This window comes from Nomascus leucogenys, chromosome 5 (genome assembly GCF_006542625.1).
Source record: "Nomascus leucogenys isolate Asia chromosome 5, Asia_NLE_v1, whole genome shotgun sequence".
NCBI classification, from domain to species: Eukaryota; Metazoa; Chordata; class Mammalia; order Primates; family Hylobatidae; genus Nomascus; species Nomascus leucogenys.
In genome coordinates, this window is record NC_044385.1 from 36,171,411 (window position 1) to 36,191,442 (window position 20,032).

The following is a 20,032-nucleotide window of genomic DNA, read 5'->3' on the forward strand; positions in this document are numbered from 1 at the left end:
GCCTGATAAGAATCAGGCTGGGTCTAGAAGAGTTATCAGACTGTAGGCCTGTGTTAATTTTGCAAGCTAATGTTAATGTTTACTGCCAGCCTTGCATAGCAATGCCAGTTTGCAGTTGTGACTATGTATGTGACTTTTGGTAAAAATGGTTTATATCTAAAGTAGTTTAGATTTTATGGAAGTGGCTCTTGATTGTTTGGACAAGCAGGGTAGGTAAATTTCAATTATGTTTAAAGTGTAATTAAATCCTAGAATAGAGTACTCTCCAGAAAAAAAATGAAAAAAGAATTTGGAGAATATCCTGGCATGAAAACTTTTTTGAATAGTACATAGAATTTTGACAAGGTTCATACAGTGCATACAGTGTGACCTTTTTTGAGGTGGGCAAGGAGGGTTGCTACTTTGTGTTGATTTAAAATTTCAAGGAGGAACAAAAACATTCTAGCCAAGGAGAATTGCATTGTTAATTTTTTTTTCTACTAATTTAAACGTGTATTTTTCACAGTTACACATTTCTTTAAAATAAGTTTCGCTACCAAAAATGGCCATTTTTCTAGACAGATAACATTTTCCTAAAGTGGAAAAGAGATCCACTGTTCTAAAAACAAAACAAAACAAAACACTAAATTGTGCCTTCTCCCTTAAATTATAAGAAGAGTAATACTAAAAACTTGTTTAAACTATATTTTCTTGTTTTCTAATCCCTCTCAGTTCTCCTTAGATCTGCCTCCTGCAAATGATCATGTTGTTTGCATCTGCCTGATTGAGTGCCCTTGGTCAAACCTCTCACTATCACTATCAGAAGTTGTTCACTAAATGTGTTTTCCTACTTCTTTCATGTTGATTGACTTTATAAGTCACCTTGGTAAACATAACATTTGGCTACCTTCTCATGCTCTAAAAATGAATGCAATGAATGGCAGTTTTTATATTTTAACCCTTTAAAAAGTTTGTCAAGGAAACAACTCAGAGCTAAGAATAAAATCTAACTTGGAATCAGTTTCTTCCTTTGGCTGCTGAAGCAGCAGCAAGTCACATAACCTCATTTAGTTTTTCCATTTACAAAATGTGGATAATAAGCTACCTCACAGATGTGTGTGAGCAACTGTTTGAAAGCCCTTGTTTAAATACAGGGTTTATATCCCCACATTCAGTGTAAATTCCTTTTTTTAAAAAAAATAAGTATCTTTGATACTGATAGGATGAGTATCTTGATTTTTAGGTAAGATCACAGTTTCACAAATTGTGGTGGTGTTAGGTGACATTTAATATTTCTTGAGACCTCAAGTATTCAAATATCAAACTTGTCCTGTGTTGTAACAAATACTCAGAATCTCTTAAAATGTTGGCTGAAGCTGCCTTAATGTACCAAAATACAGCTCTCAAGACTGTTCACAAATATCTGTGGTTGTACAATGTTTTGAACATTTAATGTAAAGTTGTTATAGAACTGTGAACTCTAAGGATAGTACCTTTATTGTTTTAGGAAGAATGGTTGTGTTCTTTGTCATGTGTGCTTAAATGTACAGTGGATTTTGAGTGCAACAAATAAAACTGAAAATTAACAGTCGTTTGGTTGTGTCATGACAATCATAATATAGGATATAATATTTACTTTTTTTCAAAAAATCCTGCATTCATTCATTCTTAGCCTACCTTTGAAAAAGAAAAAAAAATCCATAGGTTGATATATTGACCCATTGGAGTACTTCATTATATATTTATTGAAAATTTTTTTTAATTGTTGAAGTTGGGACCACTTTTTGTAATTGGTTTCAAGAAAAAAACGGACTTCCAGTGCTTTTCTTTTCAAATAAACTCCGATTCAAATTTCAGTTTTGTTTGTTATAACTTTTTGTGAGTGTTAAATGATATGGGAAGGATTTGTCTTTCAGTAACCATATGGAAAAGATGTCTTCGTGAATTACCTAGCATTTCATAGTTACAGATTCTTCCTAATTAATGTTTGCACTGTATGAAACTCATAGGTAACAAACACAAAAGAGAAAAGCAGCCTATCTGATTGCTTATAAGCTTTTTTCGCAAAATCAAATTAAAGTCTCTGATTCATTTGAAAGCCATTTTTGTTTCTGCTCCATCATTATGCTGGTATTCTGCACGCCAACTAATAGTTACAGGAAAGTTATTAGTGGAAAAGATTGCCTATATTCATTGGCGATTTCACTCCATCTTTTTTCATTTTTGTCATCTTAGTTGTACATTACAGTTTTTAACTTGAGCTATTGCATTGGCTTTCTACTGTTGCTGTAACAAATTACTACAAACTTAACAACTTAAAATACAAATTATCTTATTGTTCTATATGTCAGAAATCCAGCAGGCTTAGCTGGTTTTTCTGCCTCAAGTCACACAAGCTGAAAACCAAAGCATTGATAGGGCTGGGCTGTGGAGGAGAGTCTGTTTCCAGTTGCATTGAGTTGTTGGCAGAATTTCGTTCCATGCTGCTGTAGGATTGAGGTCCTCGTTGCCTTTTTGGCTGTTGGCTAGGAATCATTTAAAGCTTCTAGAGGCCATCATCATTCCTTGGCCCATGGCTCCCTTCATCTTCAAAACCAGCAACAAGTGGCTTATGGTTTGGATCTCTTCTTCTTCCTCTTCAACTACATGTTTCTGACTTGCTGAGACTGACTTTACTGCCTTCCTTTTCAAATTTTAAGGGCTTATGTGATTAAGTTGGGCCCACCTGGACTATGTGCTTTTTGAAAAACATACTTTAGCCCTCATGAAAAAGAAAAATGCAAGCATATTAAAATCAGGATATACAGGTAAAGTTTTCAAGTTGCTTTTTCTAAACTTGAAGGAAAAGAATGGATTTGTTTTTATTAGTGAAAATATTTTTTATTTCCTAAATTGCATAAATAATAGATGCTTCCTATAGGAAATTTGAGAAGTGAAGGAAATTTAAAGAATCTGAGAAAAATCTCACCCATAATAAGCAGCCACTTCTTAGTTTTATTATTGTATGTTCATATTTTTCCTCTTCCATTTCTTCCCCCTAGAATATACCTTTTAAAAGTTTTGAAGATTTGCAGGAGAAGGCCTGGTCAAGAAGGTTGCTATGACATCTTAGAAGAGTGAGTATATCACAGAGAAACTCAGAAGTGGGAAGGGAGGTCTTGGGACATCTTAAGGTTGCTGGAGGGCCTGGCCTATCTATCAATGGGTTTATGAGAAGGCCAGTGTTAAGTCTCTGTTACAGTAAAGTGCTTTATTATGCTGCCTTTTATCTGATGATGCCATTATCTTTACTATATTTTTATACAAAATTGACAATAAAAGGTAAACTTAGTCTTTCCATTGAAGCTTTATGCTCAATTAGGGTTTTTAGGAGACAGATGACATCTGCTTAGAATATCACTGAAGTCTCAGTTATGGTGTTTATATTTTGAAACCTTGCAGATTAATAATGTGAGAAATATAGTTTTGATGCTTTGATTCCAAGAATGGAGGAAATGTGGCTGATATTAATGAAATAGAAACATAACTGCATTAAGTATGGATAGAAAGGATAGAAAAACCATCATGTTTTCTAAAAACCTATACCATATCAATAAATAATATTTAGGTACTAGTTTATATTAGACAAAATAATTTATACTTTAGTATATGCTATTTAATAGGCTTTTAATCCTGAACTGTCTATGCAAAAACATTACTTAACAGCCATTCTTTCAAGTCTTACAATTTGAATTTTAAAAATGTATTTTTGTTTTCAGCGTCTTCCAACTTTAGAAAAAGCAAGGTACAAAAATGACACCACTTATACAGTAGTGTGTATTCAGGATTTTAGACTACTTTTATATTATTACATTATAGCATAACAACTACCCTGTGAGTAGACAAATGAGAGTTATTAGCTCTGTTTTTTTTTATTATTATTATTTATCATTTTTTAGACGGAGTCTCACTCTGTCACCCAGTCTGGAGTACAGTGGCATGATTTCAGCTCACTGCAACCTCTGCCTCCCAGGTTCAAGCGATTCTCCTGTCTCAGCCTCCTGAGTAGCTGGAATTACAGGCATGCACCAGCACACCTAGCTAATTGTTGTATTTTTAGTAGAGACAGGGTTTCATCATATCGGCCAGGCTGGTATCCAACTCCTGACCTCAAGTGATCCGCCCACCTCAGCCTCCCAAAGTACTGGGATTACAGGCGTGAGCCACCGCGCCTGGCCTAGGCCTGTTTTAATAATGAGGAAATTGAGATGCAAAGAGCTGAGTCAAATTAGAACAAGGGGCCATGTAACGAGGTGGAAAGTGCAGGGGACAAACCTATCTGAATTCAAATTTAGTCCCACTGTCACTCCAAGATTTAAAAGGCTTAATGGCTTGGTGAAGTGGCAAGAGTGATGTATGGTATATGATTCTCTGTTGGACAGGATTACTGCATGAAAGATTTCTGCTCAACATAGTCATATACTCTTCTTGCCCACAGACCATACTTAGCCTTGTCTTCTGCAATGCCTACTCTAACAATTATTGTCCTGGAGAGCAGGAGAGGGCTGCAATTGCCTCTCACTGGGTGGTAGATTTAGTTCAGGGGGTCCAGAGTTTGGTCTCTAGTCTAAGCAGAAATATATTTCCAATCTTTGGTACCAGCCTTAATTTCATCTCCCAGAAAAGAAGTCTCAAAGCCATTCTCTAATTCTCCTCTCTCACCGCTACATCTAATTAGTCATCAAGACATTCTGTTTTACCTCTGTAATACCTCTAATGGGGCTCCTGTGCCATATATTTCAGTTGCTGCTGTCTTAAGCTGTAATGCCCTTTTGCCTAGAATATTGCAAAAACAATTCATCTCTTCTCTATTATCCATATTGGTGATTGCTTGCCATCCCCCAAGTATCTGGCATTTTCTTCCTGTCCCCCAAATAACTGGCATTTTCTTCCTGCTTAACCCTTAAATTACTCCTTACTCTTTAAAGGAAAAGGTACAAGTGAAGTCTGTCACATTCTAGCCCCACCTTACCCCATTCCAAACAGCTCTTGCCATTTCCCACTGGACATTCTACGCTCCATTTACTTTGAATTTCTTCATAATCAATCAATCATCAGACAGAGCATGGATCTTCCATCTCTGTTCCTTGTCTAATAAACATATTTAAAGATGAAGCTTCAGTGTTACCTTCTCTGTAAAATATTTTTTAATCCTTTAGCTGTTCCATTCATATCTTGTTTACTTATGTTATTTGTAATAATCTCTACAGATTTCCTTCTGTAAACTCTGAACTTTTTGAATATCTTTGATTCCTGTCTTTTAGAATAAGCTTGGCCTTTATTGACAAATGTCATTTGGAACATGAAAAGGAAGATAAAAGAACCTAGAAGCTTAAAAAAAAATGGCCTCAATATAAAGAACAAGGCCATGGAAACAAATTCCATCACACTTGTGAAGGCCAGAATAACCCTGCTTAAAGAACTGAGTGAAATTCTCCAGTTTTTCAGTGCTGAAAAAGCCACTTGAAAATTTGAAACTGTTAAATGCATATGTAGAATTTATTTCTCTTATTGACATGCAGTGCACCTCATTTAAAAAACAGAATAGATGTTACAGCTCAAAATTTTTAAATTTTTATTTAATTCCATATAAATGAAAGTACATATGAACGCTATTATTTGAATAGTTATTTGGGCATAGACAAAATAATGACAATTGTTCTTATTTTGGACAAAAAGATGTTTTAAAGCAATACAGCATATATATTATTTTGTTAAGTACATTTGGGCACTTCTTAAAATGATGGGTGAATTTAGGAATAAATTATTTTTTGGCAAACTGTTCCCAAAAGAAACAAATGTGGAACAGTATTCATATGAGTTTATTTTTGTGATAAAGTAAAAGGACATTTATACTTTTTTAAAAGACTGAGCCATAATTAAGATTATACCTTAAACTTGAGTATTTAAAAGACCTTGGTTACACTGTTTACTGTTCAGAATTAAATTATACCAAGTTTGAATGCACAACATCTAGAAATTACAAACACTCATGTACTAATATTAGAAGCAAACTAACCATCTGCACAACTGACTAGGTGCCATAAGGCATGATTTCTAACTTTGGATATGGCTCATTAAATAAGTGCTCAAATGCTAACACATACTGTTTCACATTCTCTTGAACTGGCAGTGAAGTAGATACTGAAATAGACATTGAAAGATAACCTTTTAGGAGTAAAACCAACATCTAAATGTTGAGGATTTGTTTTTATTTTTCTCTTTTAAGTTCAGAACGAAAGTTTCCTCAGATTCCACCATCTCAAAATTTTGACATGTAAACTGAAACTGATGTAATGCAGGACTAGGCTCTTAGGACTAGTTCTCCCTTGTGCACTCCATAGCATTTGATCTTGATCTTTCTAAGGTGACCAACTTTGATGCCTGAGAAAAAAGAAAAATATGCAAACATTTTAAAATATAGGACAATGAAACAGTTGAGTGGGAGATTTCTAGGGAATTTCTGATCTAGTTTAATATGTTTGTGTTCTTTTAAAATGTTTATAAAGCTGTGTAGAGAAGTTTGATAGCATACTCAGGAGAGACAATAATAAACTCTCTTCCAACATAATCCTTATAGAATAGGGCACTGCATGTCTAATTTTTAAAATTTATCTGAATTTCAATAAATTCAGTAGTCTTCTCTTGAGACTAATGTATACAACAATGTTTTAGGAACTCATGATTTAAAGTATAAAATCAAACAGCTTACTTGAAATCTAGGTGTTCAATGAGCACATATCCATCTATAGAAACAAAAATCACTGTTAATTTGAAAGTTATAGAGAAAATACTTTTTAAAAAGCATTTTAAGATTTTTTAAAAACAATGAAATGTTATGAAAGATAAGCAAATAAACTTACATTTGCCTTTAGAATTACGACATATCACTAGATTTTGTTCGGTGGTATCAATGACTTCCAATTCTTCTCCAGGACTTATTGGCAAATCAAATATTCCATTTCTTGAATTATTGGAACAGGCCACTGCTGTGTTGATGACAATAATGTCTTTGTCGTACTGAAATGAGAAATTACTAATCAGAGCATTCTTGCATAGTTATTTTTCATAACAAAATTAATGGAGGATATAATATAGTAACTTCAAAATAAACTCAAGATACTATTGACTAGTTAAGTAACACATATGGGAAGAGAAGATAGGAAAGTATACAGTTAAAGGAAAGTCATTTAAGAAAATAATAGTAAAATGGTGCAATCTCACATTTGTTTGGTATGATTATACTTTCAAAATGTTTTCAAACCATTATTATTTTTTTTCTCTCAAATTTTTTTTTTAAATTATTCTTTTTAGGTATGGGGTACATGTGCAGGATGTGCAGGTTTGTTACATGGGTAAATGTGTGCCATAGTGGTTTACTGCACCTATCAACCCATCACCTAGATATTAAGCCCAGCATGCATTAGCCATCCTTTCTAATGCTCTCCCTCCCCGCACCCTATCCCTGGACAGACCCCAGTGTTTGCACAACCGTTATTTAATTGTACTAGAATGAGCCCTGCTGGACGAGTTGTAACATAGGTATGAATTAAGCACCATGGATGGTAGTTAACTGTTCCATTACTAAAACCTCTGTGTAGTGCCTTAAAGCTTATAATATTCTTACATACCTATCATTTCTAGATGACACTCTTTCCATGCTTTTTCTCTGTGTGGGCTTATGTATTCTTATATATAGCTATACTACATGTTATTTTAAAGTAGTGGGAATTGGCTGTATCCAGTTGGGGGCAATTCCCAGTCTCCTTTTGTATTCACAGGCAGGCAGGCATTTTGTTAGAAACTCCTGAGAAATTCAATTCCTGACCTTGGGAATCTTTTCCTGACAAACTGACCGATACATCTGCAGCACATCACTTTCTAATGCACCGAAATCTGTTGACCACAAATAAATAGTTCCAGAATACACAGCTTAGATTACAGGTACCTACTTCTCCAAATTAGCGTGACCAAATATCTCCTTTTGCCCAGGATATTGTCTGTTTATAACTAATGTATCTATCTATCTATAACTGTTTATTATTATGATTAAGAGTGCCTCCTTCCACTCTTAGAAGTGTCCTGTGTTCAGATCATAAATTACAAGATCAACCTATACCAAGTGAGATCAGAAATACAAGATAGATTTTTCCTTTACTTAACAAAGTAATCGCTTCCTTACTGACTTTTTTATCCTTTACAGGCCATTGCTCACTGTGAATTCATAGTGATTTCTTAAAATACAAAGCTAATTAGGTCACCCTTCTATTTATAAAGTTCTAAAAACTCCTTTTTGCTTTCAGGATGAGATCCACACTGCTTAGCTTGACATTCGGGGTCCTTTGCATACTGTCATTCCCTATCCCTCTATCTTTGTCCCCTTTACTGAAGCTGCATCAAGCTACATGACAATCCTTGAATACATGCTGTTTACTTGAAATACTCTTCTTTCTCTTAACCACTTCACATGAGGGCTGTTATGACTGCCATATATAATTTACTGTCTTAACTGTACTTTATATCTATTCCTATTATAGAATTTAATAACATACTGTCTTATCAAATGAAAATAGTAGACAGTCTTATTCATCTTTGTACCCTCAGTGCCTTGCACAAATGAGTTATCCAATGTTTTATGATTTGAGCTGGATAAAAATTATTGAAATGACCTATCAGGGAAACCCACTACAGGTAATAAGAATGGAATTATACACATATACAGGAAATGGAATGTCTTTCCCACATGAAACAATCAAAAACACAGAGAGAGGTAAAAAAGGATTGGATGGAATATAAGGGTCTTTTCAATCAGTAATTGTTTTTGAATTAATCAAATAACATCAGGGTTGTAGTAGATAATAACATATCACAATTTCTAGATATAGTAACCCCAGTCAGCTTTGGTTCAAACAGGAATTATCAGTGATTATGAGAGATTTGTGTACATTCCTATTTTAGTTCATCTAAAAAATATTTTATGCATGTTTACAAAATGCTAAGCAGCCTTATTCTGCTCTGCACATGGATACAAACAAATAAAATAACCTTTGTCCTCTAGGAGCTCATAGTTTAATATGATGAACATGTAATTCCAATTATATTAATGTGTGATAAGCTAGAGATTGCTCAAGTATATAGGTAAACGGAAGAAGAGTAATTTATTTAATTAGAAGATTTGGGCAAGTCTTCCTGGAGAAGAGGAGATTCCTCGGCTGGGGCTTGATAAATGAACAAGAGCTAGTCAGATGGAGAAAAGTGCAAAGGTGTATCAGATAGTTGGAACAGACCAAGGAAGCACTTAGAGGGATGAAATAGCAAGACAAAGATAGAGGTGGAGGTTCACTCAAGGGACAGAACTATGAGCAGTTTGTTGCCAAAGCAGAAAGTGCAAGGCAAAGAGTGGCAAGAGATAAAGCCAGGAAGATACACAAAGGTCAAGACATAAAGAGCTTTCTATGCCATGTTAAGAAACCTAAACTTTAACCATTTTGCAAGGGGGAATTTTTGAAAAATTTTAGGCAGTGTAGTGACTATGAGGAGGATGCACACTTTGTCTCTCTCAATCCAGTGTCTAGCACATGGAAGGTGCTCAGTATGTTTCATAGTTAATAATCCTCACTTTGACAATATATGAAATCAGGGAAGTTTGAGCTTTAGAATAATGAAAAAATGTCCCATGGACTCAATAACAGAATAAGAAGGCAGAGCGCTTCGGATGCTGCATCATTCATTTGTTCATTTTGTTACTCATTTGCTTGTTTATTTAGGCATTCATTTACCAAACACTATGCTTACAGTTTTATGTCAGGCCCTGGGGAACAAACTTGAATGAGACAGGGTTTCTTTCTCAAAAAGGACTCAAGAGATTAATTAGTTCAAGATTCACACACACACACACACACACACACACACACACCACACACATACACACAATGCTTTAATACAACTAATCAGTGTTATAAAAGACATGTGTAAAATAGATATATAAAATGTGCTGAAGGAATAACTTAACCTGGACGAGTTAGGGAGGAGTGGGTGACATTTGAACAGAGCCTTCAAGAACAACTTAGCAGTTTTTCCAGGAAGAAGGAATAGCATGTACAGACATAACAATATAGAAATGTATCAGGCAAAAATAGGAATGAAATGCTGGCTTTTTGTGTCAAAGATCATGTCTGTATCTCAGAGAGGCAGAGGCACAGCATACTTACAGATTTTTTTTTTTAATGAAAGCTCCTAGCTGTTAATATTGCTAATTTTTACCTTCAGAAGAGAACGTACCTTAAACCTTTCTCTAAATAGTTTTTCTTCTCTTTTCATTCTGTTCTTTTCTAGGTTTTGCTTCTTGGTTTTGAAGAAATTTCTAGGAGAGAAACTAGCAAGAAATATGCAGATAGGGTAAAACGTACTATAATAAAACTCTTAAGTTTCTGACTCTACAAAGTCACTTCATTTCAGGATAAATTCAGGTATAATTTTTTGTGTGCATAATTTTATATAAAATAATACACAAAGTCATGCATCTGTATTTGTGTATATGTACACATGCCTGTGTAGGTTCATAATACAAGTACACACACATATTTCCATTAGAGCAAACTGTCAAACAACTGATCAGGGTAATACCAATTGCTTTTCCCCACAATTAAAAAAATATGTTTGATGCCAAGATAATAACTTGGAATAAAATCACATTAGTTAAACAAATGAAGGTAAACAAGAAACTTGTCTGAATGAGACTTAGAGATATAACTATTTTTTTATGTTTAGGAAATTTATAAATGTTCCCATTCACCTTCAGACTATTTAATGGAAACCAGTAAGAATAAGTAAGCAGCTTAATTTGTGTGGATTTCTAAGTTGTTAAACCTAATTGGGGATCACAAGTCTACATGGTTCAATCGAAGAGCTCTCCAGTTTGCTGAATGATTTGGAGGATGAATACCATTAAGAAAATAAAGAAAGATGCCATAAAACATGTGCAAGAATTTCAGCACATAAAAGTAAATAACCCTACAGAAGAAGTTGATTATATTTAGTCCGCCCTTTTGCTCTTCACGTGAGATTTGGTTCTTCTTTTTAGCAGTTTAATGTATTGACAGAAGTAAAAAAGTCAACCAAGTCCTGTCAGTTTTTTTCCAAAGTGTCTCCTACATTTGTTTATTTCCAAGATTATAGCCACTGCCATATTTCGGATTATCACTACTTATTGCCTGAGATGCCATCTTCGTCTTACCTCTCCTTCCTCAAATTCATTGGCATACCTGCCTACAGAGTCATTTTTCTAAAATTTAGTTACGTCACTCTCTTGCTTAAAACCTTTCAATTTCTTTCTATTGCCAATAGGATAAAGTCTAAATTAATTAGCATTTTATAATCTGGCCTAATCATCTTTCCAGCTTCATCAGCTGCCCATTTCCCTACACATTACAATGTTTACTTGGGTCATCTTAGAAAGTGGGCTATCCTTTTCATGCTGTTATACCTGGGATACTGCTATGGTTTGGATATTTGACTCCCCCAAACCTCATGTTGACATTTGGTCCTTAATGTTGGAGGTGGGGCCTAATGGGAGTTGTTTGGGTCATGGGGTTGTCACCCTCATGAATGGCTTGCTGCCGTCCTCTTGGTAATGAGTGAGTTACCACTCTCATAGTTTCCTGGAGCCTGGCATCTCATTTGTTAAAATGAGCCTGGCACCTCACTTGTCTCTCTCGCTTCCTTTCTAGCCATGTGATCTCTGCACATTCTTCTTCACCTTCTGCCATGAGTAGAAGCAGCCTGAGGCCTTCACCAGAAGCAGATGCCAATGTCATGCTTCTTGTATAGTCTATAGAACCATGAACTAAATAAACCTCTTTTCTTTATAAATTACCCAGCCTCAGGTGTTCCTTTATAGCAACACAAACAGACTAAGACAGATACCCTTGCCCAACTTCTCTTTAAACTTGCCATCATCTTTGATTGATAAAAGAATAATAAAAGGTTTGAACTAATATAGAAAGCATTTCTTTCTTACTGGTGGAATATGTTATGGTAGAAATCATTTTAAAAAGATCAAAGAGCACATAGAAATTGATACAGAAATAACTAGCTTTACAGTAACGTTTTCTAGTTTACTTGGTTCAGAATAAAAGTACACTGTTATATCACTCTGTTGTAAAAAAAATTAAAAGGCACTGGAAAAATTGTTTCCTAAGAAGACTTATTTGTAGTTATCAACATACTAAAAAGCTTTTTGGGGGGCAGATGAAAAATGTTACTAATAGTTCCTCTCTTGGAATTCTGTTTTGTTATGCTGTACAAATGTATGTGAAAGTATGAAGTTTAAGATAGAAAGTTGCTTTTCTAGTCCGTTAATACATCTTTCCAGCCTGAGAAAAATAAATTACATCAAGTCTAAACTTAAAGAAAATAAACTTACGAGAAGGGCCATCCAATGCCATCCTCTGAGCCTCAGACACTAATGTCTGGTTTCCTTTGGTGCACCCCAGTAGGACTTTTCTAACAGGTTTCCCAGTGCAGACAGACTACACAATGTTCACATGTCAGTGACTGTTTAGACAAATATTTCCCCAAGTCATTTGTTGAGAAAGTACCTCATATCCTGCCCCATGTCCTAGCAATTGAGAAGATGGGATCAGAGAGCAGTAAGAAACTACCTGCCTCAGTAAAAACATCCTCTCACAACCACTTGGGAAATTTAATTATATGAATGCAGGTTAGATCTTGACTCAGTAAAACATTTTCTTTTAAAATTCTAACACTAATTATAGTCATAACTAGAATTATATTTTAGGGAAATCAATCTTACTATATGATACCTAGTTGTTTTTTTTCTCAGAGTTACATTTAAGTTCTAATTGGTGTTTTATTTATGTTATATCTGAGAGAGGGAAGTTCTTACACCTAAAAGAAGACTGGAAATTTGTCATTGTTTGAAAATGGCTAACTTGAAATTTTCTCTGACTTCCTATCCACCAAAAGTAGGGAGGAAGATGATGAAGATACATGTGTATGACACTTAATATTTTTATATTCTTTGTCTCTTTTTAATCCTCTCAACTGTATTATGATGTAGGTGTTGTTATTCTCATTTTGTAGATGAAAAAGCTGAGAATCAAATTTCATTACTTATCTAAGGCCACACAGCTAGTAAGAGGTATAAATTGCAGCAGATAAGCTATAATAGAAGTGCCTCTGTGTTCCCACCTTTCTGATTCTTCAGCACTGTTTTTCTCTTTTTTTTCCTTTGGTGTCAGAAACTTGGGCTTCCACATTTTCAGTTTATCTTCATCTCTGAGGAGAAATATATTTTGAGCAAGTACATTAAGACTGAATTATATATTCATGGAACCATCAACACTTCATGGGCAATTATGTTTTACAAAAAATTAAAAAGTCATGTAGAAATATATTTTGATAATCCACGGAAAGGCCATATAGTAAATATTTTAGGCTTTGCAGGCCATATTATCTCTATGGCAACTCTTCAACTTTACTGTTGCAACTTTATACACAGAAACAGGTGGCAGGCCATATTTGGTTCTCAGGCCATAGTTTGCTGACCCCTGATGTGTGGTAATCCAAATTTGAAACCAGATGCAAGAGATCATCCTGCTTATAATCATATTTCATCTCCTTTATGAGCCTCATTTTTTTTTTGCCTCTAAAATGTGAATAATGTAACTAAACTCCATTGTGAAACAAGGCTAAGCCAACTAGCATGTAATATTAGTGATTCCAGGCAAAAGAGGATGCAGGGAAGGGAGAAGGTATTTATTATAGAAGGAACTTGTACTTTTTAGCATGTATATGTCAGGTCTTTTACATATGTTAACTCATTTGGTTTTCAAAGTAAGTATTGCAACAATCCTTTAAACTGATCACTCAAAGTTTTACAGTACAAGGGAGGAAATAGATGAGCAGAGAGAATGAAATGGATGGTCATAGTGGTATGACCACTTTGGAAAACAAGTTGGCATTTTATGAATTTGCATTCCCTATAATTTGCATTTTTTCCCCTTCTAAGTATATGTTCTAGAAAAATTCCTGCACACATTCACAGGAGCCATAAGAATATCTGTGGCAGTATTATTTGTAAGGGCCCCAAATTAGGAACTACCCCAATACTTATCAACAATGGAATGGATAAATGAATTATGGTATACACATACAATGGAATACTATAGAACATTAAAATGAAAGGAAAAATGAAAGATTATATTTGAATAAAAAAAGTTACAGAACTCTATATACAGTGTCTCATTTTCATAATGTTCAAATCCCAAATGAAACAATATTTGTATCATATGTTTGTTAAAACTATTTTTATTTTGAACAAGGAAATGAAAACACCAAATTTATGAGAACAGTTACCTTGAGGGAAAGGATACATGATGTGTACAAGGGAAAGAGACCAAGGTATTCGTAATGTTCTAGTTCTTAAGTCGAATGATAGGTTCAGGGCAATTTGTTTTACCATGCTTTACAACTTTTTGTTTTCTTTTGATTTTTATGAATGATTTTTTAAGAAAAAGAAAAGTTTTTATGACTAACACCTCAATAGCACAGGTAACAAAGCAAAAATGAACAAATGGGATTTCAGCAATCTAAAGAGCTTCTGCACAGTAAAAGAAACAATCAACAGAGTGAAAAGACAACTTACAGAATGGAGAAAAATATTTGCAAACTATTAATCTGACAGGTGATTAATACCCAGAATATACAAGGAACTCAAACAGCAAAACAGAAAAAAAAATTCAATTAAAAAATGGGCAAATGAACAGACATTTCTCAAAAGATGACATTAAAATGACCAATAGTTTATTTGCGTAGAGGTGTTTATAGTATTCTGATGGTAGTTTGTATTTCTGTGGGATGGGTGGTGATATCCCCTTTGTCATTTTTTATTGCGTCTATTTGATTCTTCTCTATTTTCTTCTTTATTAGTCTTGCTAGTGGTCTATCAATTTTGTTGATATTTTCAAAAAACCAGCTCCTGGATTCATTGATTTTTTTGAAGGTTTTTTTGTGTGTCTCTATCTCCTTCAGTTCTGCTCTGATCTTAGTTATTTCTTGCCTTCTGTTAGCTTTTGAATTTGTTTGCTCTTGCTTCTCTAGTTCTTTTAATTGTGAAGTTAGCTTGTCGATTTTAGATCTTTCCTGCTTTCTCTTGTGGGCATTTAGTGCTATAAATTTCCCTCTACACACTGCTTTAAATGTGTCCCAGAGATTCTGGTACATTGTGTCTTTGTTCTCATTGGTTTCAAAGAAGATCTTTATTTCTGCCTTCATTTCATTATGTACCCAGTAATCATTCAGAAGCAAGTTGTTCAGTTTCCATGTAGTTGTGCAGTTTTGAATGAGTTTCTTAATCCTGAGTTCTAATTTGATTGCACTGTGGTCTGAGAGGCAGTTTGTTATGATTTCTGTTCTTTCACATTTGCTGAGGAGTGCTTTACTTCCAATTATGTGGTCAATTTTAGAATAAGTGCGATGTGGTGCTGAGAAGAATGTATATTCTGTTGATTTAGGGTGGAGAGTTCTGTAGATGTCTATTAGGTCCGCTTGGTGCAGAGCTGAGTTCAAGTCCTGGATATCTTTGTTAACCTTCTGTCTCGTTGATCTGTTTAATATTTACAGTGGGGTGTTAAAGTCTCCCATTATTATTGTGTGGAAGTCTAAGTCTCTTTGTAGATCTCTAAGGACTTGCTTTATGAATCTGGGTGCTCCTGTATTGGGTGCATATATATTTAGGATAGTTAGCTCTTCTTGTTGAATTGATCCCTTTACCATAATATAATGGCCTTCTTTGTCTTTTTTGATCTTTGTTGGTTTAAAGTCTGTTTTATCTGAGGCTAGGATTGCAACCCCTGCTTTTTTTTGCTTTCCATTTGCTTGGTAGATCTTCCTCCATCCCTTTATTTTGAGCCTATGTGTGTCTCTGCACGTGAAATGGGTCTCCTGAATACAGCACACTGATGGGTCTTGACTCTTTATCCAATTTGCCAGTCTGTGTCTTTTAAATAGCAAAGACTTGGAACCAACCCAAATGTCCTTCAATGATAGACTGGATTAAGAAAACATGGCACATACACACCATGGAATACTACGCAGCCACAAAAAGGATGAGTTCATGTCCTTTGCAGGGACATGGAATGAAGCTGGAAACCTTCATTCTGAGCAAACTATCACAAGGAGAGGAAACCAAACACCACATGTTCTCACTCATATTTAGGAATTGAACAATGAGAACACTTGGACACAGGGTGGGGAACATCACACACTGGGACTTGTTGGGGGGTGAGGGGCTGGGGGAGGGATAGCATTAGGAGAAATACTTAATGTAAATGATGAGTTGATGGGTGCAGCAAACCAACAGGGCACATGTATACCTATGTAACAAACCTGCCCATTGTGCACTTGTACCCTAGAACTTAAAGTATAATAAAAAATAAATAAAATGACCAATAAACATATTTTAAAATGTTCAACATCACTAATCACCAGGGAAATGCAAATCAAAACCACAATGAGGTATCATTTCATCCCTGTTAGGATGGCAATCATCAAAAAGACAAAAAAAAATCAGGTGCTAGCAAGGATTTGGAGAATAGGAAACTCTCTTCATTCTTAGTGGGAATATAAATAGTAGAGCACCTGTGAATAACAGTATGGAGGTTCCTAAAAAACTACAAATAGAACTATCACATGATTCAGCAGTTCCATTGCTGGGTATTAATCCAAAGGAAATGAAATCATTATATCAAAGAGACATCTATGCTCCCATGTTTATTGCAGCACTATATGCAATAGCCAACATATGGAATCAACTTAAGTATCCAACATCAAATGAATGGTAAAGAAAATGTGATAAACATACACATGGCAGAGCACTATTCAGCCATAAAAAAGAATGAAATCATGCCATTCACAGCAACAATGGATAGAAGTGGAGGACATTAAGTGAAATAAGCCAGGAATAGAAAGTTAAGCACCACATTTTCTCACTCATATATGAAAGCTAAAAAAGGTTGCTCTCATAGAAATAAAGAGTAGAACAGAGGATGCTAAAGCCTGGGAAAGTAGGGAATAGGGAGAGATTAGTTTAGGATACAATATACAGTGAGATATGAGGAATATGTTCTAGTGTTCTATACCACTGATATGGTCAGGCTTTGTGTCTCCACCTAAACCTCACCTTGAATTGTAATCCCCATGTGTTGAGGGAGGGAGGTGACTGGATTTTGGGGGCAGTTTCCCACATAGTGTTCTCATGATAGCGAATGAGTTCTCATGAGTTCTGATGGCTTTATAAGGGGTTCTTCCCCCTTCACTTTCTCTTCTCTCTCTTGCCTGCCACCATGTAATATGTGCCTCTTCCCCTTCTGCCATGATTGTAAGTTTCCTGAGGCCTCACCAGCCACACAGAACTGCGAGTCAGTTAAGCTTCTTTCCTTTATTAATTACCTAGTCTCAGGTATTTCTTTATAGCAGTGTAAAAATGGACTAATACAACTACCATAGGATGACTATAGTTAACAATAATATATAATATAGTTTTAAATAGCTAGAAGGGAGATATTGAATATTCTCAACACAAAGAAATGATAAATGTTTGATGATGAATATGCTAATTACCCTGATCTTACCACTATATATTTTATGTGTCAAAACATCACTATCTACCTGGAAAATATGTACAATTATTATATGTCAACTTAAAAATAACATCAAATAATAACATAGAAACCTAGGGAAAAACTAGTATTTTTTTTCCTTTGGAGGATGCCATAGTTCATAGTTTAAGATATAGAGAAGACAAATAAAGGCTTAAAAGTATCCATTGGATTTAACAAAGGAGTTATTAGTGACCTTACCAAAAATAAGTTCAATTGTATAATAGGAAACCTAATTGCAGTGAGCAAGGAAAGATGAATCAAACATGTACAAAGGAGACTTTTATTTTCAACCAATTGGTTAAGAGGGAAAATATAAATAAGAAGTGACTGGAGAGGGAGCATCAAACTTAAGGATGGCTTTTTTTTTTTTTTTTTGAAACAGAGCCTGGCTCCATTGCCCAGGCTGGAGTCTAGTGGTGTGATCCCGGCTCACTACAACCTCTGCCTCAAAGGCTCAAGCCATCCTCCCACCTCAGCCTCCTGAATAGCTGGGACTACAGGCATGTGCCACCATACCTGGCTAGTTTAGTAGAGATGGGATTTTGCCATGTTTCCCAGGCTGGTCTTGAACTCCTGGACTCAGGCAATCCAGCTATCTCTGCCTCTCAAAGTGCTGGGATTACAGGCATGAGCCACTGCATTCAGCCATCTTTTCTGATAAATTATAGTTATTTAGTCCTTGAATACAGAGGTTCTGTCACATAGTGCTTGCTATCCTCCATGTTGTCATACATTGGAGATAATTTAAAAAATGTGTTGAAATGAGTTTCAAGTCTAAATTCAAAAATAAAAAACAGAAACAGACTCAAAACCTCCAATGCCTTTTGTGGTCACCTACAACTTTTGGATCATATATGTTATTCAGTGTTTTCTCCTCTTAGTGAGAAAACTATCTCAAGTTGACTTTTCATTCAATCTCCAAGGATCTGAAAAGATGATTCTCTGATCATAATTAAGAAAGCATCAGGAAATGGGTCAAATATCAGCAGAGATGACCAATAAGGTAAATTACTTACTTTGACTCTTTTTCACTCAGGTCTACATCATCATAGATAATAACTTCCTGAGACTTAAATTCTAGGGTCAAGACAGAATTAAAATAGTCCATTATTAAGCATGGTTTATATAAGCACTGACTTTCCAAATTATACCCAATTGCCTAATTATCCAGGTGCATCTTCAGGTCTGTTTTAGCAAAATCTGATCATAGAATACAGATAGGCTAGAAGAATCAAAGAATAAAAATATTCTCTATTTGGGAAGAAATTCAACTGAAAGATTAAAAAAAAAAGTGTGATGTCCCAGTATCTCAAAACATATTTATATTAATTTGATTTTATATAGAGTTCCAGAAAAATATGAGTTGCTCAAAGAATCATTTTGAGACTAAGTTCCCATCTTTCTGGAATTGAACAAATATGCTATAATAGTGAGAGGTCTTTTCTTAACTCCTAGTGGGGAGAAACAGCTTAATAGAACAGTAATGTTGATTTTTCTTCCATGGTTTTTATTTCAAATCATTGGCAATTGCTCCTATACAATAATCTTGCATAATGTTGAATCTGACTTAGTGCATAATAATAATTAGGCATTTTCATTTTAGGATATTCACATTCCTTGGCACTCTACATAGAATTACATGATTTTCATTTGATTCACCACTGAACAAGTTTGAGACCTTCTAGTATAATTATTCAGAATTATTCACTCCCTTATTTTATTAAATACCTTTAAATGTGGGTGGGGATACAATGCGTGCCTGTTCTAGGTCAGCTTTTTTCTTTTAAACACAGACCAATGATATGTTGAGATGTGGGATTTTATCAGGTGTATATAATTGTCATTTGTTTTTTAGTTCAGCAAACTCGTATTTATGAAATATAATATACTTTTGAATTGTCAAGTTCAAGTGACATCCAGGTAGCCACATAGCTAGAACCCCTAAACAAAAATTAACAAACAACAGAACACATGACCCTCTTTAATTGACAAATTCAACGTACCGAACCTGTATTGACAGCCTACTATGTGTCAAGAACTGTGCTAATTTATGCACTATTATCTTAATGGAAAAGCAAACAACATTCTAATGATCCATTCTCAATTCAGTTAGTTTGCTGGTGGCAATGTGATCATATTCAGTTAGTGTCTTAATTAGGATGAAAGATATCAAGTCCTTCAAAAGGCAGCATGGTAGAATGCAAAATGCATGAGTTTCATAGTCAGAGATCCTGGAATACAAATCCTGGATCACTTAAATATGGTCCTGCAGCTTCTCTGAAAAGGGATGATGACATTTATTTTTCTGGGATTTTAAGAGGAACACATCT

At 34.9% G+C, this 20,032-nt stretch overlaps 1 protein-coding gene across 1 annotated transcript in view; it reads right to left on the minus strand.

Annotated features, from left to right (window-relative positions):
* Positions 1–5,503: 5,503 nt before the first annotated feature.
* FYB2 (FYN binding protein 2) overlaps positions 5,504–20,032 on the minus strand; it is a 96,191-nt gene continuing 81,662 nt past the window's right edge. The window contains exons 15-20 of the mRNA XM_003265134.2: positions 18,719–18,779; positions 13,231–13,317; positions 10,300–10,393; positions 6,882–7,038; positions 6,731–6,764; positions 5,504–6,402 (exon numbers count right to left, since the gene is read on the minus strand). Coding sequence (XP_003265182.1) covers positions 6,381–6,402; positions 6,731–6,764; positions 6,882–7,038; positions 10,300–10,393; positions 13,231–13,317; positions 18,719–18,779 — 455 coding nt within the window. The 3' untranslated portion in view covers positions 5,504–6,380. The remainder of the gene's footprint in view (positions 6,403–6,730; positions 6,765–6,881; positions 7,039–10,299; positions 10,394–13,230; positions 13,318–18,718; positions 18,780–20,032) is intronic.